General features: G+C 42.7%; 1 protein-coding gene across 3 annotated transcripts in view; it reads right to left on the reverse strand.

Moving 5' to 3' along the window:
• Positions 1–9609: 9609 nt before the first annotated feature.
• SLC47A1 (solute carrier family 47 member 1) overlaps positions 9610–22463 on the reverse strand; it is a 49595-nt gene continuing 36741 nt past the window's right edge. For all 3 annotated transcript variants that reach the window (XM_072640008.1, XM_072640010.1, XM_072640009.1), the window contains 4 exons: positions 22170–22302; positions 13677–13771; positions 11718–11805; positions 9610–10469 (listed from right to left, as the gene is read on the reverse strand). In XM_072640008.1, the coding sequence (XP_072496109.1) occupies positions 10237–10469; positions 11718–11805; positions 13677–13771; positions 22170–22302 (549 nt within the window). In that variant the 3' untranslated portion in view covers positions 9610–10236. The remainder of the gene's footprint in view (positions 10470–11717; positions 11806–13676; positions 13772–22169; positions 22303–22463) is intronic.

Below are 22463 nucleotides of genomic sequence, written 5' to 3' on the forward strand. Positions count from 1 at the left end.
TGTATATAATCATTGGGTTCATTAGTTTTACTGAACTGGTTTTTATTTCCTTCTCAGTTTGGTACAAGAGATGATTTAAGGATGGGAAAGAGAAAGATGGGAAACGTGACATAAAGCAAAAGACATAAAAAGATAAAATTTGAAAATCCACAAAATGAAACGTAGTCTTATCATTAATAGCACTACATCTGGCCACCTAGATATGTCTAACACTTGTATCTGACATGTTTAGACAGAAAGATAAAGACCTCGTTATATGCCAGACATGACAATATAATTCCAAGGACTTTGGGGATTTGTTGAGGAAAGGATGTTTTTCGCTTACTAGACACTTATTAATGCCAGCCATGAAGGTCCTGGCAGGTGATGAGAGAAGCCAGGCTTACTGACATGTGGAGTAGTATGGGCACACAAATTTTTTGCTGTATTGTATTTTTGGAAATGTTTTCACCTAGATTAGTGGTGTCAAAGAGAAACTGATCTAACGGGCCACATATTGACTTAGAAACCCACAATTATCTACGTTGTATTGTAATTTTTTTTATTTTGTTAAACATTTCTCAATTTCATTTGATTTTGGTTTAGGCTGCTATCAGGAGCCCCTGGCCTTGAATTTGACACCTTTCATGTAGATGGCACTCATCCTCCAGAAACCAAAGCTTGGTCCATAAAACTGAAGAGATTTTCTCAGGATGTACGTGCTTATCACTGGTAAACACATATGCCACCACATTCTTCAGAGCTGCATGGCTACCACCATGGCACAAATTCCTGGAAAAGACAGAAAAAGAGAATTTCTAGACATTGAAGAATGGTAAAGGCTGGGGAATGTAATTAATGAAGAAATCTAACAGTTCCTAGAGCTCATTCATGGGACACCAGAGTGGGAAAAGACTTTAAGATTAGAGGATCTGTCCTTACTCACTCACAGGGCAAGAATCCCTTCTCCATTCCTACAGATGGAGAGATGATCCTCTGGCCTTTGCCTGTTATTCAAGAAATGGCAGCTCATCCCACAGTCAGAGCATAGGAGAAGCCCTTAAAGAAAGTAGTCTCAAAGTTCATTCCCATGATGTGACTCCATAGGTGATTTCAACAGTAACAAAGTTAACAAATTATAATCTGATATGAAGAAAACAGTGCTAATCATTTGTGTAAAATTATTGCATCAGAAAAATTGGAGACATCCCAGAGACCAAAAGTAAGTTACAATTGAGTACTGAGTCTTATGAAAGATTACAGATGTGATTTTCCTCTCATCTCACCTTCTCTTTTTGTCTTATACATACCTACAGCCCTGCGTCCCTTAAATCCAATTTACTTTCATGTCATAGCATCACCTCCCTCATGTCATGGTCCTCCTTGAGAATAAAGAAGGAAGAAATTAAAATAATAACAATAACATATCTACACATGCACATGCTGTGTACAAATACTTCTCCCCACCCCATCCCAACCCCATTAAGCTCCAATACAGCACAGACTGCTTTGCTTTTTGTTTTGTAGCCCTAGGACTTGTAGAATAGTGCCTGGCACACAGGAGGTGCTCCATAAATGCTTTTTATTAGTGAAGATTTCCTTCCAACTGCCTATCTGCCATCATTTTCCAGTGCTGTAGTGTGGTAACCTCTAGCAGCTGCCCTCCTTGCTCTTAGGACCAGAGCTCACCAGACTTGCACGCACAGGTTAAAAGAAAGTCTCCCCAGTACTTTTCCTACAAGTACGTTGGGTGAGTTTGGGGACAGTGGTTTGTGCAGATACTCTTTTCCTTCTGTTGGGTCTCCCCATGCTTTCTTCAACCCATTGGAGCTGCCTGACTTCTGCTCACAGAGTTTGGGTAAGATTGAAGTCACCTACTCAACTCCTGGAGAGACAGAGAAGCACACTTGAGGCCCTGTAGTCTGGCCCATCACAGTACCCTAGGGTCCTCAGGTCCAGGAGTCCTGGCTTTGTCATCTGTCCCACTGCTGCTCCCTCAGTGCTCAGGGCCTTCCCATCAGCCCCACAGCTGAGCTGTCTGAACTGGTCCTCTCCCAATTAGAGGATGAGCTCCTTGAAAGCAGACAGAGCTTTCTCTATTGGCATCCTCAGCCCTTAGCACAGTGCTTGGCATACAGTAAGTGCTTAATAAATACTTTTTCATTCATTCTGTTTGCAGGAAGTATGATATCTGAGCAAGTGTAAGTATGTATGAACATGACATGTCTGAAAGTGCTTTGAGGCATTGGATTACTTTCCTTTAACCACAATGATTTCAGTTACTTTCTTTAGATAATGGAATTACATGTAACAACAAGTTCTCTTATTAATTCTTATATAAAATTTGTATATTCCTTGGCAGGAGCAAGGGCTAAGTTACTGATTGTTAAGAGAGATCAACAGGGTGTTTTTCTCCCTTCTGGAATCAATCCAACAAACAGTTATCAAACACTCTCCGTGCTGCAAGGTATATTGGCACATGTTGACAAAACATTTTTTGAAAAAGTCCCTGTCTCTAATTCATTATTGGTGGAATTATGGATTGATCCAACCATTTTGGAGATCAATCTGGAATTATGTCCAAAGAGTTATTAAACTACCTATACCCTTTGACACAACAACACCACTACCCCCCCCCCCAAATAACTTAGGGAAAAAGGAAAATAACCTATATGTTCTGAAATGTTTATAACAGCCCTTTTTGTGGTGGCAAAGAACTGAAAACCGCAGGGACACCCACTCATTGGGCAAGTTGTGATATACGATAGCTATGGACTACAACTATGCTATAAGGAATGATGAGCTCAATGATATTGGAAATATCATTGGATAGATTTGTACAAAGTAATGAAGAGCTAACTGAGCAAAACACTGTATACAGTAACAGCAACATTGTTTGAAGAATGACTCTGAGAGTGTAAGTCATTTTAACTGTTATAAATACCCAAATTAACTATAAAGGACATATGAAGAAAGATGCTATCTGCATCCAGAGAAAGAACTGATAAATAGAAGTCTGTATAGAATCATTTTACATGTATGTACCCCCTTGTGTCTAATGATGGCCATCTCTGGGGCAGGGGGAGGAGATGAAAGGGGAAAAGAAGGGGAAAAAAAGAAATTTACATGATGATTTTGTTGTATATTCAATATCAAGTTGTGCATAGTAGATTTGCAATTTCATGTGCAAACATCTTTTAAATTTTACTGTGTATGGAAATGCTAGTTTTAGTCCATAAATCAAAAATAAAATAAATTTTTAAGAATGAAAAAAAGAAAAGGTCCCTGTCCTTGAGGACCTGATCTTCTGCTGGATTTAATCTTAGCTCTGAAAATCTGAACCTTAAAGGGACAGCTCACCTTGGAGTTGGAAGGGACCGTATAGACTATTTAACAAATATTTATAATAACTATTCACTCAGTGCCTATGAAATGACAATGCAAAACTAATGTAAAATTGTGGAAAGAAATCACTAAGCAAATAAAAGTTTTTGGAATAATTAGATATCAGCATGGAAAGGACAACTCAGATTATGTCCAACTAGATACAAGATTATTTCAGAGATCAAAGAGTTAAATATTAAAGTTATGATTTTAAGCACAGGTAAAAGATGGAAGGAAATTGAATAAGAATTATCCCAGTTAAAGAGAGAAGATTAATTCCTAAAGAAATAGGAAATATCACGCCTTCAGGGCTTACCACATAATAGGTGCTTAATAAATGTTCATTGTTCATGAAACAATATGGATGCATTTGCATCTACAAAAATAAAAATGTTGGCATTAAAATGTAATAAAAATAAATATCAAAATGAAAGAATAGAAAACAGAGAAAAATCTGTGAGAATAACTGAAAAATCTTTACTATTGAACACTTATAAAAATATGTAAGAACAATATCTAGATTTCACTCCATTCATAGTCAAAGGAAAGTGAGTTTCATACAAGGAAATAAAGGAAGTGGACCTGTATTCATACAAGCTGTTTGTGCAAAAATATGGAGCCTCTCTAAAAATCAAATCAATAAAAATTCAAAGTTTTAAGGTACTATTATATGCCAATTAAACATGCAAAAAAAATCACCAAAAAAAAGCCCCATCAAATTTCAATGTTAGCGGGAATACTGAAAGAAGTACGCACAGACATCGCCACAGGAATTGTAAATTAACTCATTCTTTCTGAAGACTCGACCAATAAGTATCTATTAAGCACCTACTAGCTCTAGGCACCAAGAATACAAAAATTAAACAATCTCTGCTCATCAGCAGATTACATTCTATTGGGGGAAATTATACAGGATCATAGTCTAAAGCTGGAAGAAACTCAGTGTCTCTTTAGTGTAATCCCCCGAATCTACAGTAAATATAAGTATATGCCAGATATATACAAAATAAAAACAAGGTAATTTGGGAAGTGGGGGCATAGAACAGTTATTCAGTGTAGACAAGGGAGAGCATAATCCTGGATTAGTTTATCTAATATGTCATTCAGACTTTTGTTACTCAGATTGGATGCTTTCCCAGATCACCTAACATGGAGGAACCCATGTGGAAAATGGCAAGGACTTGTTTTAAGGAGAAGAGATTCTGTGTTTCCCTTCCACGTGGGTGAGAACAGCCTCTTTGGGCTGCGTTTTTAAAGCTACCGGGCTGGGACAGTTTCATGATCTCTTTCTGGTGGCATCAAAGCAGGGAAGGTTGAGGAAGGTCTTATTTAACCTCCACATGGGCATCAAGTACCAAGCTGGGTAGGGAGGAAGGACTACCTTCCCCTTTTCCCTTTAGGCCCTGTCGTGCCATGAAGCAGACCTGGGATTTTAGTTTATTTGTCTTTTTCAGTTCTAATTACAATAGGTAGAGGCCCCAGACCTGGGAGCTTGAGCCATGGTGACCTTGGAGTCAAGATTCCAGGTCAGATATCCTGACAGCTCAGCAGGGGTGGGTATATAGGCTCAGGAGGATTTAGGACTTCAAACTTGGTGGGACCAGTGCTTTATAGAAAACAAACTAAGTTGTGGACCTAATCCAAGGGTGGGAAACTTGTGGCCTCAAGGCCATATGTGGCCCTCTAGTCCTCAAGTGAGGTCCTTTGACTGAAGCCAAATTTCACAGAACAAATCCCCTTTAATAAAATGATTAGGTCCTAATTCATCTCCCTTGCCCTGACACTGAGATGGTATGGAGGGAATACCTGAGGACTTGGGGAAAATATTTATATGTTTGTTTTTACTATACCTTTGAAGGAAATATTTTCTCTGCAAAAGCTAATCTATTAAGTGGTCAAATTGAACTGGGGTTCATGGGACTGTGATTGGTTGTTTTCCTTTGTTATCAAAGAGGACCAAAATGGCATCACTATGCTAGAGTCAAGTTTCAATGTGTCCAACTGTGGCTGATCAGACCAATATGAGCTCGGAATGCTCTGTCACAGGTCGGGAACAAATAGTTCATGTGAACATTTGAGGTGGATTCTCTAAATTTGCCCATCCTGAATTTCCTTTTAGCTACTTTGATTCTGCTTTGCTCATAGAGCACAGCACCTTCTCTGATATGGGCATGCCATGCTGAGCAGTCCTGTGCCAGTGTCTCCCATGTCACACAATCAATTCCAAGGTTCTTAAGAGAGACTTTGAGAGTGTCCTTGTATCACTTCTTCTGACTACCATGTGAATGCTTGTCCTGTGTGAGTTCTTTATAAAATAGTCTTTTTGGCAAGTGCACATTTTGCATTTGAACAACGTGTCCATCCCATCAGAGTTGTGACCTCTGAAGCAGAGGCTGAAGACTTGGCAAGAGGAGGTTATCCTCCAAAAGTCTGAGGATGCCTCCATTGTCCATCTCTATAAAGGAAAAAGAAATAGATTGTTTTGTGACAATCACAGGGGAGAGGGGTGTCTCTGGGGACCCTAAAATTGAGGGAATACAATTGGTAAGGGACTGAATCAATAGCATAGATGAACTCTGGTGGGGTTGAAATGTAACATTGGGCAGTTGGGGGGCTAGGGTTGTCACTGTTGTGCCTGAACACACTTTAAGTAGTTTCCCAAAGTTCTACAAAAAAAAATTCTACAAAGAACCTACAGAATCCACCTGAAGAAGTGTAGAACCTTTGGAGTAGATGGGCCTCACTCCCTCCCAGTCCTAGCCCTGCACATCTTGGAGAGCTGGAGAAGGGAGTAGAAAGCCCTGGAAAGAGCAGTCATCTGAGGGGAGAGATTGTAGAGGCTCTCAGTTAACCGCCAGGCCACAAAGAGTCACTAGGGGGAGCCAGAGGACTGATAGATATGGTGGTGGGGCATAGACATGACCTCTGGTATTGGACGCCCCAGTCTATGGCTCTGCCCTTCTGTTTTCATCTTTAACCAGTTTCATTCACAACAAGTCTACCGCTGACATGAAGGAGGACCCAGAGAAATCAAAGTATTTCTAGCGGCACATTTTTTGTGGCAGTAAAGGCCATTGACTGGGGAACGGCTAACTAAATAAACTATGAAACATGAATGTAAACAAGTGCTATTGTGCTGTAAGAAATGGTGTGCATGATGAATACTGAGAAGCATGTGAAGACCCATATGAACTGATGCAGAATGAAGAAAATACTATAATAACGACAGCAACATAAATGAGAAGAACCATAGATGTGAATATGACTTGGCACCAAAGAGATGAAAAAAGGGACCTTCCTCCCTTCTTTGCAGGGATCCCTTTTTATTCTTTGTTACAAAGAATGCCTTGCTGGATAGAGGAATATTATGTTTTTGGAAATGAATGTGATGTGTATAAACAAAAGATATCAATAAGATTTTTTTAAAACCTAAGGAGAGTGACCACAGTCCCCTAAGACTCTCTCCAAACTAAATAAACCTAGTTCTTTCAACTAAGCAATCAAAGGCAGTGGGAGCCAAATTAACATATTTATCCTCCAGGAAACTGTCCCTTTGTTGGAAGTAAGAAAGCAATACTAAGTATGTAGTGTGAGACGAGAGTAAGGGTGACTCAGTTAAGGAGCAAACAAATGAGCTTAGGCATCCACTCAACTTTGCCTTGTTCAGTCATTTATCAGTTGTGTCCGACTCTCTGAGACCCCATTTGAGGTTTTCTTAGCAGAGATGCTGGAGGGGTTTGCCACTTCCTTCTCTAGCTCATTTTACAGATGAGAAAACTGAGGCAAACAGGGTGAAGGGACTTGCCCAGGGTCATAGTCAGTAAGCATCAGAGACTGAATTTGAACTCAGGAAGATGTCTTCTTGATTCCAAGGCCAGCAGCACTCTGTCCACTACCCCAGAATATTAGTATTCTCATTTTAATGTCTAACAAAAATAATCTGGATTTTTTCTTTGTACTCTGGTCCTCAGACTTTTAAGTTGTTAAATTAATTTAACCCAGTTCAGGCCCACATCACCTCTTGCAGGAGGCTTCTAACAGCCTTTCCTACCTGAAGCCTCCCTCTGCAGTCCAGTACATCTTCCACTCGACTGCCAAGGTGATTCTTAATCTAAAGTATAGGTCTGACCCTACTCAATGAGCTCCAGTGGCTCCCTATTACCTCCTGAGGTCAGTTACTGTCCCCCATTTGGCATCTGAAGCTCTTCTTAACCTGCCTTAAATCCCCTCTGGGCACCTTCATCTGGCTATGCTGGCCTGCATTTGCCCCTGTGAATCAAGCCTCTCGGGCTTCCCTGGCTTTCTTCAAGATTCACCTTAAACTCCACCACCCACAGCAGATCTTTCTGAGCCTCCTCCATGCTGATGCATCCATCCCCTCTCAGAGTGCCTTTGGTCTTCTATTTAAATATCTTAAGAGCTATCTAGTTATTTATGCTCTCTCCCTTATTAGAATGGATAGTCTTTGAAGGCAGGATTTTTTTGGGGGGAGGTGTACCTTTTTAAAAATTTTCTGACCTTAGCAGAGCACACACAGTAGGCACTTCATAAACCCTTGTTGACTTACCTTCTAAAAGTGAGCATATTTTTGGAAGATCCCATCAATGAAGATGCTTTTCTTTGGAAAACTGACTAACAACTTCAATGTTTAGAGATAGGGACTAGACCTGTGATTTCATTTTATTTTATTTGTTGTGTTTATTTATTTAAACACTCCTGGGTAGGAAACTGCTACCAATGCAGTTGCTTTCTCTATAACTTCATTTCTTAGAGACCTGTGTGTCCAGAGTCACACAGTATGTGTCCTAAATGGGACTTGAACCCAGGCCTTCCTGGCTTTGGGGCCAGTCCTCTGTTACTCAGCACTTGCTTATTTTGGGGTTATCTAAAAACAAATCAAAACCACTTCCACTTCTGAAGCATACTGATCATGTGACCCTGGCCAATCATTTAACTTCCAGGAAGGACAAGTGTAGATCGAAATTGATAGAGGAAATTTCCTCACCTGGAGCTTCCCATGGGATGAAATCCAACTCTGGACCTAACCCACCCCTGTTTGTGTACCAAGGATGGCTACTCAGATTAGCTTTCAAATCCTCTTCCTCCTGCTAACCTTTCCTCCCCTACCTAATTTATTATTTTCCGCTTTTATACCTTTTCCACTAACTAAACTTGCTGTTTCTACCCTGAGCACACTGACGTGGTCCTTGCCTCCTTTGTGTCTCTTGTGCCAAATGATTAACTTAACCCCTACGTCATTCCAATCAATATTGTTCAGTTTAGATTACTGGAATTCCGTAGGGGTGGTGATTACTTTCATTATACTTGTCTATTATTATCTGTTACTATACATTTAGTAATATTCATTTACTCAGGCTATGCAATGAATCCTAGCACATATTGTACAGAGCTTGTATTTAAGGATAATTAGATAAGGTTAGACAGATTCTTTCTTAGACTCTTACAGAGTTCTATATTTTAGGCCCCGGAGCTTTGATGTAAGTTCATCACAGGAAGTTAACTAGAGGACCCCCACACACAGCCTTTTTGCTTTGTCATGATGATTTGCGTCATAGTGACCAAGCCCAGGCATGATGGAGATGACCTAATGACATAGCAAGCCCCCTGGTTTGTTTTGTCCCTCTGTTCTGCTTCATCTCCTCTCTTGCCCAACATGAGGAAAGAGTCACAAATACTTGACCAACGGGTGACCCTTGCCTTGCCCATCCTATGACCAACCATCCTATGACCATCAGTCCTGTCCATTTGGGGCTTGTTACTGGCCATGAGCTCCTCAACCCTAGGCTGATCTGTAGGTTCTCCTGGAGGGTCAAGGGATGAGTCTATGGACAAATGAAATTCTGTATTTTACTCTGAATCATCTCGTCAAATGCTATAAAATCAAGGCCCTAGAGACAGAGGGCTTCTCAAATGTCAGGTTCCATTCATTGAAGGGGGCCAAGACACTTTAGTAAATGGTTATGGAATCAGAGCTCTGCCTCAGTTTCTTTCATTGTAGATGGGAAGTTTTGGACCCCACACTGTGTCATGTCGTCTCCTCCCTTGCTCCAGTTCCCACCCTCAATAGCAAAATCCATCTCCAAACTCACCTCAGGGACCACCCACCCACAGCCTTCAGTTTTTCATTTGTTTGTTTTTGGTGTTCCCCATTCTACCCCTCAGGAATTAGTCTATGGCTCCATTCACAGTGTATACTTAATCACCAAGGACAAAACAAGTCAGTGATAATGTGAAAGGAAAAGAAAAATTTATTGAGAGAAGGGTTTTGAAAACTGATTTTTAAGATTTCCACAAGCTCTTCAAAATGCATGGGTTTATGCTTTCTGGAAAACAAAACCAGCAAACTACCATATTAGCAGAGTATAATATATAAACGGTAACCAAAGGTCTTCTCCAAGTCATTGACGAATGAGTTAACAAGAAAGCCTTTCAGAGGAAGGGAGGGGACTAGGCCCCTGCTCCAGCTTGGTTCCTTTTCTTCAGGCAGGCAATAGGTACTCGCCCTGTCAATTCTCAAAGGCTGTCCATAGGTACAGCAGAGTCAGATTCAGAACTGGAAGGGGCCTTTGAGGTCGGCCTCTCCATTTTACAGATGAGGAAACTGAGGCCCAGAGAGGTAACACAATTTGTTCAATAACCCACTAGTAGTAGTGGTGGTAGTGAGTGTCAGAGCCAGGGATTCGAACTCGTCTTCGATTGACTCCAGGACCAGTGTCCTTTCCACTGCACCATGAAGCCTGGTGACTGATTACTACCACCTTTAGGGGAAGGAGGAAGGAGATTTATCGTGGATTCCTTCATTGGCTCAAATGTGAAATGGGAGTCATTTTCCCTCCGTCCCTTGACATGTGTTTATGTTCCAGTGTAGAACCGCACCAAAATGCCCACCACCAAGATGAAAACAGCTGCCAAGAGTGCCAGCACCCTCCGGAGAACTAAGTCTTTCAAAGATAAGGCCTTGGTTTTTGAATGGGCTCTAGAAAGGGGCTCCTCCGGCTTCTCCAGTTGTTCTGCTGGGCTCTCCTCTTTGCTGACAACATCACCTGCATCTCCTAGGAAAACATCAGCCTGATGTTCCGAGTCCACTACAAGAAAAAGGAAAGAAGTCATTCTGACTACTTGGTTGCAAAATAACTTTCTTCCAAACTTCTAAGAGGATCATCGATCTAGATCAAACCTCAGAGGTCACCTCCTTCAAGTCCCTCATTTTATAGATGAGGAAACTGAGGCCCAGAAATCTACCCTATTGTGATACTATTCTCCCCATTTTACATATGAGAAAAAACAATGAGGCAGACAGAGATTAAATGAGTAGCTCAGAGTTACACAATTAGTAAGAAGCGGCTAGTAAATTAAGTAATCCACAAAATTTGTACATGTGTAGAAGGCAGCTGAGTGGCACAGTGGATAGAGCGCAGTCAAGAAGATTCATTTTCCTAAACTCCAATCTGGCCTCAGTCACTTATTAGCTGTGTGACTCTGGGCAAGTCACTTCGCCTTGTCTGCCTCCATTTCCTCATCTGCAAAATAAGCTGGAGAAAAAAATGGCAAACCACTCCAGTATCTTTGCCCAGAAAATCCAAAAATGGGGTCCCGGAGCTGGAAAATGACTGAACAACCAGAGGGACTAAAGGGAGATGGGGACCTGAAGCATTCTGAGCTTGGAGTGCCACCTGATGGCTTAAACAGAGATTGCATCCTGAATATTCCCACCCCCAGACCTTGCCTTTCCACTGTGGTGCCCAGAAAAGGGAGGTATTGCTATGGGGAAGAGAAAGCTTGTTGTAGTCTCGGGGTGGGGAACCTGCATGTGGCCTTCTAGGTCCTCGGGTGCAGTCTTTTGACTGAGTCCAAGTTTTACAGAAGAAATCCTTTTATTAAAGGGATTTGTTCTGTGAAGTTTGGATTCAATCAAAGGGCCGTACTTGAGGACCTAGGGAGCCACATGTGGCCTCGAGGCCATAGGTTCCCCACCCCTGACTGATGATGCCTTATATTTGCACTTACTTATACATGTTTATACTGCGTTGTCTCTCCCCCTGCAGAGAACATAAGTTACATAGGAGAGCATCTATAACTACCACCAGCCAGGCTCCAGGACTGAGAAGTTGCAGTGCTTTGAGATTCAGTGACTTGCCCAGGGTCCTCCCAGCTTAGTAAGGGACAGAGGCAGGTTTGGAACCCAGGTCTTCTTAACTTAAAGCCCACCCCATGCCATGCATGACTAATTACAGCCCCTTTAATGTGTAATTCACTGCCACAGAACTAGATGAGTTCCACAGACAAGAGGGTCTGGACAGGCCAGCTCAGCAGGAAGGGACAATGAGTCATACCTGATGGGATTGGACCCTGATAGATGACCCGATCCTGGTGGTTCCGAGCCCTGGTCTCTTGATCCTTCAACTTGGCACGCACTCGAGCCTGAAAAAGGAAAGTCAGAAACAATTTCTGACCTTTGTCAGCAAGAATTTCCTTGGAAGGTTTTCACTGGACACTTGACTCAGGGAAAGTCAGACATTGTAGTTCTGTCCTCTTCTCTTCCCTTCCCTTCCCTTCCCTTCCCTTCCTTTCCCTTCCCTTCCCTTCCCTTCCCTTCCCTTCCCTTCCCTCCCCATCCCTTCCCTTCCCTCCCCTTCCCTCCCCTTCCCTTCCCTTCCCTCCCCTTCCCTTCCCTTCCCTCCCCATCCCTTCCCTTCCCTCCCCATCCTATCCCTTCCCTTCCCTTCCCTTCCCTTCCCTTCCCTTCCCTTCCCAGTTGTCAGTAATTTCCCCAGGGAGACCCAGAGATGGTCAGGTTTGAGGCAGTGACATAGACTAGGCCCTGCTATCAGAGGACCCAGCAAGTCATCCTCCCTCCCCAGGCTGAATTTTACGTCCTCTGAGACCCCCGCAGGCTCAAAATCTATGCTCCTAAAATCCATGCTCTTTCACAAAGTTTGAAACAGAAGAGGAAAAAAGAATAAGAATGAATTCTCTATTTCATCAAGAACATGCTTCCCAGGATCTGCAGCCACAGAATCATTCTCGACTCCTCACTCTCTCTTACCCCCTGTAGAGACTAATAAATGCATTTTTAATTTGCTAATAGTAGTCAATCACTTGACACATTCTGTTATTTTTGCCTGCATGGCTCTATAGCATTGGTCCCTTTCTCTCCACCGACAAAACCCTCTCCCTTCTGCCTCAATCATTTCAACAATCTTTTCCTTGGTCTCTTCCCTTTCTAGTCTATCCTTAGCATCAGAGGTATAAAACCCTCCACAACTCAGAACCAGATGAAAATGGAATTGGAAAATATTTTTAAAAATTAATACAAATACAATAGGATGTAGATAATGCTAATATATGGCTTTCTAAGTCAGTCCATAGCCTTCAGGATCTTTATATAAGGTTTAGTGCCCCCCCATTTCTTTTCGGGTTTGATGCCACTGGTCTAAGTGATATCTCAGGTACCTTCTAATTTTAAAACTAAAATCTAGCTTTTCTCCTTCCTGAGTCACAGTCTCCTTATCTGTGAAATCAGGGGATTGGACCAGATAGCCTCTAGAGATCCCTTTACAGATCTAAATTTATGATATGTGATTTTTCCCAGGCCTCAGTATTTTTAGCTGTGAAATGAAATGGTTAAACTAGAAAGCTTCTAAGGTTCTTTTCTAGGCCTAAACTTATGCTCTGTGATCTCTCCTCTCTAGATCTGAGTTTACTCATCTGTAAAATGGAAGGACTGAATGTTGGAAGGGTTGAATGGCTCCTTTCAATCTGTGGCTTTAAAGTCTCTGACTTTAAAAGTTTAAATGGCAGAGATAGAGAAAATGAATCAGGAAAGATTCATCAAAAATTGCTTGCTCCCACCTTGACTTTCACTGTGTCCCTAACTTTTAACATGGTAACCTGGAAGGGAGGAGGGAGGGGGAAGACCAAGAGGACCATCACAGACCAGACTGGATGACATCTGGAAGGCTTTGGACTATTGGAGATGATGGCAGATGGGTTCCATGTCTCCTCTCAAAGTCAAGCTCTGTTCTGTCTTATTCTTGAGTCTGTCCTTTCTAGATCATCCCCAGCTGGTGCCCACCCCATATTTTTCTAATCTGTGGATAAACAAAGTAGGACCGGCCCTAACCTGTCCATCTGGCTGTCTACATCAGCCTCCGTGCCAGTGAAAACAAGAGACCAGTCAATCCCAAAAGGAGAAAAAGGCCTTCCAGAAGAAGGGCGAGACAGAAAAACGTTGCCTTGTTGACATTCTCCATGGGGCAGCGTTTGTGGGAATGAATCATGAGCAGGGTTACCTCTTCACTGGCCTTTTCCCAGTTCAGGCGTAAGATGAAGCCCAGAAAGCAGACAGCTTGCAAGATGGAGCAGATGATGATACCTGACCACAGACCTAGAAAGAGAAACATTAGCAACGAGCAAATATGAATCTCATTGATGGAAAACCTGTTCACCTCTTGGTCAGTTTGTTCTACAAGTATCAGTGGGTAGTGCAACGGAGAGAGATCTGGAGTCAGAGGAAAGGGGTTCACATTCAGATGCTACCATTTAGGTCAAGCTGTATGTCCTTGAGCAAGTCACTAAGACTCTCTGGGTTCCAATTTCCTCACCTGGAAAACGAAAGTATTGGACCTTCTATTTGACCATCTATGACCTCTGAGGTCCTTTTCAGCTCAGATCTATAATACTACAAAGGGAAGGTTCAATTCAACAGCTCAGTTTACTGCTATCAGCTGCCAGTGAGGCCCCAGACACCAGACTGAGAAGAGTACCCAGTCAAATCAGATCCAATCCTTGCGCTTACATTGTATTCAACCGTTGACCTAGACCATATAGCAAGTATTTATGTAGGGTTTGAGGGTTGCAGAATGCTTTGTCTGTGGCATTTCAGTTGATCATCACAACAGTCCTAGGAAGTTGGAGCTGTAATTATCATTTTACAGATGAGGAAAGTGAGGCTGAAAAAGGTGAAATGACTTGCCCGGGGTTCCTCAACTAGTGTCTAAAGCAGGTCTTCCAGTTCCAAGTCTGACCCACAACCTTGTCATTACCCACCTTGATTTTCCCTACTAAGAAGAAGCCTCTACTTCTGGAATGGACTCCCAGAAACTATGCCCCCTTTTATTCCCCTGGGAAGTGAATCCACTGAGATTTGGAACACCTGCCCAGGGGCTGAGACATTATCTAGTGAGTGCAAACTTTGCTAGCCCACTGTAGCAGGTTTGAGTCTAGATCATGCCTCCTCTTTTGTCTAATCATCTACCGAGGCCACCCTGCCATCAACTCAGTCTCCCCACTTTCCAACCTCTTCCTTAGAGCACAGTCATCAAATCGACACTGTTGTTGCTTGTGGAAAGGTCATGACAACTGACAGTTGGGTCATCAACTCTCTCTGATTCTTCAGATCTTTCCTTATTGTCTACATATACTACTGTCTCCTTTCAGAATGAATTAATAAATAAAAATGTATTTATTAAGCATTTTCTATATGCAAAGTACTGCCCTAAGCTGAGGGGGGTGGGGTGCAAATAGGAAAGACATCCCTGACCTCAAGGAATTCCCATTCTAATGGGGGTTGCGGAAGGTTTCATTGCAAATCAGAAGAGGCCCAGGGTTCTTTTTAAGTGTCATTTCCAGTGATAAAATCTTGTTGGTTTCTGATGTTGAGCCATCTAACAAGGCCAAGGACTTTGATGACAAGAACCATTTCTGGGTCTTTCATGGCTGTAGCCCCTGCAAAAGCAGGAGTTGGGCTGCTTCCCAGGATGATGGCTGCAGACACTGGGCTGGAGGCATGACTATTCCCAAGGGGCCTGGATTGTCTCCATCAGGATACGAAGGGAGATAGTGGTCAAAGTGATGGTGATGGTTTGGCTTGCCTGACTCATGCTGCCTTCCATCTCTCTCCCAGGGTACCCTGCTACCTTAGCCAAGCTAACTTGCCTGCCCTGTGTATGGCAATTGCTAGGATGGCTGGTCCTTTGTCTACAGGAATTACTTTCCAGAATGCTGGCTGTGAGGGCTGAGTCAAAAGCAGGACTGGTCATCAGTGGGGAGCGCAGGGTTCTCCCATCCTGAACTCTCCTGTACCCACCTGACAGCTGGTGGCAGTTGGTCTGTAGTTGTTCTGGGGGATGAAGGGTGATGAGGAATGTGACCTCCTTGAAGGAAAGAATTACTCATTTTTTATATTTATGTCCCTAGGGTCCAGCATTCATCTTAGTGGGGGAGGCAGAGAAGTGGCTCAGTGGATAAAATTCTGGGCCCGGAGTCAAGAAGATCTGAGTTCAAATCTTACCTCAGATATCTACTAGATGTGTAACCTTGGGCAAGTCACTTTCACCTCAGTTTCCCTCATTTGTAAAATGGGGACAGTAATACCACTTACCTGTAAGGACCAAATGAGATAATCTGTAAAGTGCTTTATAAATGTTATTTAAGGGGAGGCTGCTGAGGAGGAGACAGTGAAGCGTGATGGTGGGCACAGCCTGGGGAAGTGCTCACGTTGCAGCTCGGACTCTTCGATGGCTTCGTGGGGGCACACTGGTGGAACCAGCAGGATGCCACATTGGGCTGCTTGACCGGAGTCAAGTAGCTGCCCATCCCCAAGGAGCTACTGGGAGAGCTGTGCCCCGATGTCTTGTACCGAGCAGTCCAGACCCGGCATGGGCAGGAGACCTACACACTCCACCTTATCCTCATGGACCTGAAGGGTGAGCTGTGCCCCCCACCCCCGACCAAGAGGGTGGGCATATAGGGCCCCACACCCTACGGTCCTTTCGAGTCTTTTCTTTCTGTGTAGCCCCCACAGCACTTTGTGGGAAGCCAGATACCTAGCAGCACCATGGAGCTCCAGCCCTTCCATGAACTAGCTGTGGGACTTGGACAAGTTCTATAGGCCTCAGTTTCCTCAGCTGTAAAATGAAGACATTGACTAGATAAGGCGATCCATTAGGTCCCTTCCAAGTCTTATGTTCTCTGGCTGAATGTCAAACTGGTTCCAGTTTTCTAGCAATTATGTTTTCCCATAGTCAAAAACAAGTTTTTCTGTGCACACCACACCCCCCCTCCTTCTAGCCACCTTATTCTTCAGACTTGCTTAGATGACACAAACATCTTTTACTTCAGAAAACTTACAGATCAGAGAATTTTTCAGTGATCTAAGTAGAGTGAACCTTATTTGAATTTCTATTTAAGCTCAGCAGCGCTGGCCTACCTCCTAAAAGAGAAGGCAAGAGTTTGAGAAACAACTCTAACTTTTGTGGATTGTCAGGGAGAATGAAATATTCCTTTAAAATAATAAAAAAAACCAGGAAGGAATGGTGAGTTAAATATTAAATCAAAGAAAGAAAAGGCTCTGAAATGCTGACCTGTATCAAGAAATTAAAGAGTGAAAGAATATGACACAGGAAAAAGGGAAGAAAATCTCCTACAAGCTTGGAAGTAACAGATGTGAAATTCTTCCTAAAGAGAGAACTGGACCATCCAAAGAAGAAGATGCTTCTTGTCCTCCAAGGAATTGAAGACTTTTGACAGATGAGATTTTCCAGTAAGAGTTAGAGAAAGGTGACAGGAGTAAGTAGTACTGGCACCCAGTCCGAAGGGTTTAGAGATAGCTACTTATTGATCCTACAAGAGAAAAGGTTTCCTAGTATTCCTTGGTTAAATATTCAGAATGTGACAGAGAATGTCTTAAGACTCATCAAACCATGTGATTATTACCTACTATAGATGATTCACGTAGGTCTAATGTGATATTGCCAAGTGGAACTTAGAAAAATCCCTGCTCAAGATTTATAAGCAAAAAGAAACAAAAGACCCTAGGAGCCCACACACAGGTTTTTTGTTTGTTTGTTTTTAACTATGGCTACCAATCAAAGGCAAAGTCTTCTGAGGAGAGGCAGATTTGGCATGTGAACAAAATAGTGTCTGAGGGCAGACATATAAAATAAAGAAATATAGACATCCAAAAAAATGCTATCTAACACTGTCATTATCAGGTATAATACAAAGCAGAGGGTAAGAAATGTAAAAGAGAAGCCATCCAAAAGGAGAGCTCAGTTACCGAGTGGGCCATCCCTCATGCTTCCTTAGGGGCAGCCACAAAGAAGGCCAGACCCAAGCCCAGCCCTTCTTTGATTTCAGCAAACACAGGCACATTTTTGGCCTTGCTAGCCATGGTGTGTGCCAAAGGTTACCAACAGCAGGCCCAAGAAGGTGCCAGCTAGAGGAGAACTATGTCTCTAGGGATAAACCATTCCAAAAGAAGGATTGGTGACTTCTCTGCTTTCCTAAAAAGGGTGAGTGGGGTAGGAGTGGGGATGAGGAGAGATCAAGTGATGGCCTAATGTGTAAGTAAGGAGCAGGCCTGTAAATGAGCCAGGCAGAGAGCAATGGGCTGTCTCTTCCATGACAGCGTCCAACACCCGTGTCCAGCTTCTCAGCCGAAGGTTTTTTGAGTCACTTCCAAAGTGAGGGGTCCCCCAGAGCTGTGTGATCATTCCATGCTTTGTCTCTGAGGTCCTTTATCACCCAGTATCATTCCCAGCACGTAGAGGTATCTAATAAATGCTTGCTGATTAAGGAAGAAACAGACTGCACAAATAAAACCTTCTGCAAATCTCTCAAGTTTACAAATAGAGCTTGGGGGAGAGGCGTCAGGGAGGCCTGTGTCTGGTTCTCACCTCAGGCATTTACTAACACTACTATCCCTGAGCCTCAGTTCTGTTATCTCTGAAATGGTCACAGTAATAGCATCCTGGCAGGCTCTGGGCACAAGTCCAGACTACGATCTTCCCTAACAGTTGAGGCAGGGACTGGTGAAATCTGAAGCCAGGCTGGGGTAATCACCCCAACCTTCGTAAACCACACTGTCTTCCTCTGTGAAATGAGAGGGCTGAGAGCTAATGACTTCAAAAGCCCCTTCCTGCTCGAGGAAGTGGGTCAAGAGCTGGACAAAGAGGGAAGAGTATTTATTAGTTGCGCAAGTCACCTCACCCCTCACCTTCAGTTTTATCATCTCTAAAATGGAGACAGTCACAGTCACTGCTTCACAAAGCTGTTGTAAGAACAAATGATCCCCCAATATATTCATATACATACAATCTGTACATACATGTATGTGTATGTATGGATGTAGAAATATATCTAGAACACTAACATGATATGACTATACACACATGTATGTATGCAAATGTGCAGATACACACCTACATATGTATACATGTTTGTGCATGTATATCTATACATATGTATGAATAAAATAAAAGCACTTATGTCTCAAGGTTGTAGTGAGGATCAACACTTAGTACACGGTGCCTGTGGCACATAGAAGGCACTGTATAAAGTTGGCTGCTGCTAACATCTATATAAATATATTTACATATAAATTTTATATATTATTACGCAATGTATTATTATGTAATATTACATATACGAATATAGTATATACTATGTAAAATATATTTCATATATCTATATATTATATGCAAATTTATAATTTATGCTGCATATAAATGTACAATTTATGTATAGCTTACATAAATGTAAATCCTAGACGTAAAATACCAATTACATGATATAATTATATGCACACATTATATACAGATATAATTATAAACATACATATAATTATATACATACACATACATATATAATATATACACATATAATATCTAATCCTAAACCAGCTATTAATCATACATACACATATGATATTGTATATTATGGAAATATTAACCATAGCCAGAATCTATGTGCTACTTTGTATGTGCACTATGTTTATTGTGCAGTTATTACCTCATTTGGTCCTCCTAACAAAACTGGGAGGTAGATACTATTATTATCCCTATTTTACAGTTGAGGAAACTGAGGCAAACAGGGAACTTGCCCAGGGTCACACAGATAAGATGTGTCAGAAGGTGGATTTGAACTTGGGTCTTCCTCACTGCAGGTTCCGCGCTGTGACCACTGTGCCTCCAGCTGCCTCCAATATTAGCTGCTATTATTATGACTCATAGTCCCTCAGTGATTCAGCTGAACCACTGCCTCCTAACTGGTCTCCCAGGTTAGGTGGTGCAGTGGAAAGAGTGTAGGATTTAGGGTCACTGATCCTGAGTTTGAATTCTGGCTCTGTTGCTTAGTCCTTGTGTGTGTTTGTCCTTCGTTGCCAAAGACCATGCTATCAGAGAAATAATGACATGACTTGCACTTGACTTTGTTTTGAGTGAGGGAGGGCTGTGCAGGTCACCAGCCTCACTTCTGCTCCAGAGCCATCTGAATCCAGTGACCAGATATTTGTCAGGACGACTGGAGATGACCCAGGATAAGGCAATTGGGGTTAAGTGGCTTGCCCAAGGTCACATAGCTAGTGAGTGTCAAGTGTCTAAGGTGAGATTTGAACTCAGGTCCTCCTGACTCCTGCACTGGTGCTATATTCACTGCACCACCTAGCTGCCCCTTAATCCTTGTATGTCCTTGGGCAAATGACTTAACTTCTCTGGGACTTTGTTTCCTCATCTGTAAATGTCAGGGTAGGTAAACTCCATGATCCCTCTCAGTCCCAGAGTTAGGATCTGAAGGTTCCATAACCTGAGACCCTCTGATCTCAAAGCCACCCTTCACCCCACTGCCCAGTCATGGTCCTATGTTACACCTTTGTTTATAAAACCTAGAGGAGATGCTCATGGCTCACCAAATGAAAGAGCCATTGACTAGTCTTGCATTCAAGGCTCTTTGTCATCTGGCTCCCAGCTGAGAATGAACGACAAACACAACAACAGCCTTCCAGGCTAATCATGCATAGAAGGGAAGTCAGAGGTCATCTAGACTCTCTGGCAAGTGGGCGTCTAGCCTCTTTCTTGAAGACCCCCAGTGATGAGCAGCCATCTCCTGACGGAAGCCATTCCTCAGCTTGCTACTGCACAATACCCCTGAGAAATCAGGAAGATGAGTCAGAATGCTGCCTCCAGACACTAGCTACGTGTGTGCTCCTCACTTACCTCTCTGGATCTCGGTTCTCTCATCTGTAAAATGTGGGAGGTTGGACTAAGATTCCTTGGGGTCAACAATTCCAGAAGTCCCACCCTGCCCTGCCCTGACATTTCAAGATACCATTCCTTTGGGTTGGCTGCTTTACTATTTGAATAACTCATAGCCTTTCATAAAAAATATTATTGAATCTGAGAACATCTAGAGGAGAGGCTGGGACAGACCGGACTTTAGTTGACTCTAGATATCAAATGTTCTTTCCCTGGTTCTGGGGTAGAAGTGAGGATGGAAGAATATAAACACAAGCTATGTTTCCCTCAGCTCATTTGCTCTGAAATGGACACACGCCCTCTTTAACATCCCCATCACCCACATACAGACTTATCCATGACATGTCTGTGTTCCCCAGGGCTGTTATTTTAGGAAAAGGAGTTGTCCAGGTACCACTTCACCCAATATTTTTTATTAGCTCTGGCTGGCCTAGACCCTAAGAGCTCAGATCTCCCACCCAACCCCAGGAGTATTCTAAAAATCTCCCTGGACCTCATCCTTATTATTTTACATGTTAGCTACGAGATCCCTGAGATTGGAGACTATCTTTTGCCTTTCTTTGTATTCTCAGTTCTCAGCACAGTGCTTGACACATAGTAGGCACTTAATTAATGTTTGTTGACTGACTAACTTAAGCTGGCTTTTGTCATCTCAGAATGGAGAGCAACACCGTTGGCCATAAGCAGTTTGAGGACAGAGAATGATTTGTTTTTGTCTTTGTCTTCCTAAGGCAGGCAGGCCCTCCTTGCATCGTGGGCCCCAGGATTCCTGGCGAAAGCTGACAATTCCCTCTGTGTTACCTTTAGAAGCCCCCAGTCATATCTGTATTCAGATACGATTTCTGAAGTTCCGAAAACAACTGGAGGAAATGGTTTCTATCACGGATCATATGGAAGGATGTATGTGAGAGAGAGGAAAGGAGCAGGTGACTTGGAACCAGGAGCCCTGGCTCCTACAGGAATCCTCCTTCTAACACTGAAGCTAGGTGATTGGGGGGATGGGTCATTTTTTCTCACTGAGCCTCAGTTTTTGTGAAATGAGAAAGGCACTAACAATAAAAAAAATAAGAGCCAACATTTATTAAGCACCTAATACGTACCAGTGCTTTACAAGAATTATCGTTTGATTCTTACAACAACCCTGGGAGATAGGTGTTATTATTATCCCCATTTTACAAAAGAGGAAACTGAGGCAATCAGAAGTGACTTGCCCAGGGTCATACAGCTAATAAGCCTCTGAGGTCTTTCTGAGTCCAGGCTCAGTGCTCCCTGGTGCCACCCAGTGGTCCCAGTGTAGTATTTGCACTACCTATCCCAAAGGGTTATTGCAACATTACAAAATCCTTCACTTCTGCAAAGATATGAACTATTCTTAGTAGAGACACCAAAATCTTCAATGACCACCTCATCTAGATGCTGTAGTGGATAAAGCATTGGGCCTGGAGTCAGGAAGACCTGAGTTCAGATCTGGCCTGGGTGACCCTGGGTAATCTCTGCCTCAGTTTCCTCATCTGTAAAATATGGATAATAACAACACCTGTCTCCCAGGTTGTGGAGGATAGAACCAGGTAATATTTGTAAAGTGTTCTACAAACTTTAATGTGCTGTATAAATATAGCTCTCTTGGTAAACTTCTATGGCTCACTCACCTTTTTTCCCCAGCTGTTATCCCTGAGATGCCATTATCCTTTTGGGGATGTTTTATTACTCACAAATCATGGCAATTCTGAGGCACAGAAAGTTTCCACTTACCTCTCACCCCAAGGTTGGCCGCAAACATCAGGGAGATTCCAATGGGGAGACCAATGACATAATAGCCAATGGCGTTCAAGATGGCCCCAATCTTCTGATTCCCTGATCCTCTTAGAATCCCACCGCATGTACACTGTCAGGCAGAACGTTATTTTAGCAAGTACTATTTGTAATTAGGTTCTGGGAAAAAGGTTGGGGCTATCATGTCATTGGCCTGGGGAACTCTCACCAGAAGAAATACCCTCCACTAATGCAGATAGCAGCTTCTAGTCTTAGTCGGTTGCCCAGCAACCT

The sequence above is a fragment of the Notamacropus eugenii genome, chromosome 2, assembly GCF_028372415.1.
Source record: "Notamacropus eugenii isolate mMacEug1 chromosome 2, mMacEug1.pri_v2, whole genome shotgun sequence".
NCBI classification, from domain to species: domain Eukaryota; kingdom Metazoa; phylum Chordata; class Mammalia; order Diprotodontia; family Macropodidae; genus Notamacropus; species Notamacropus eugenii.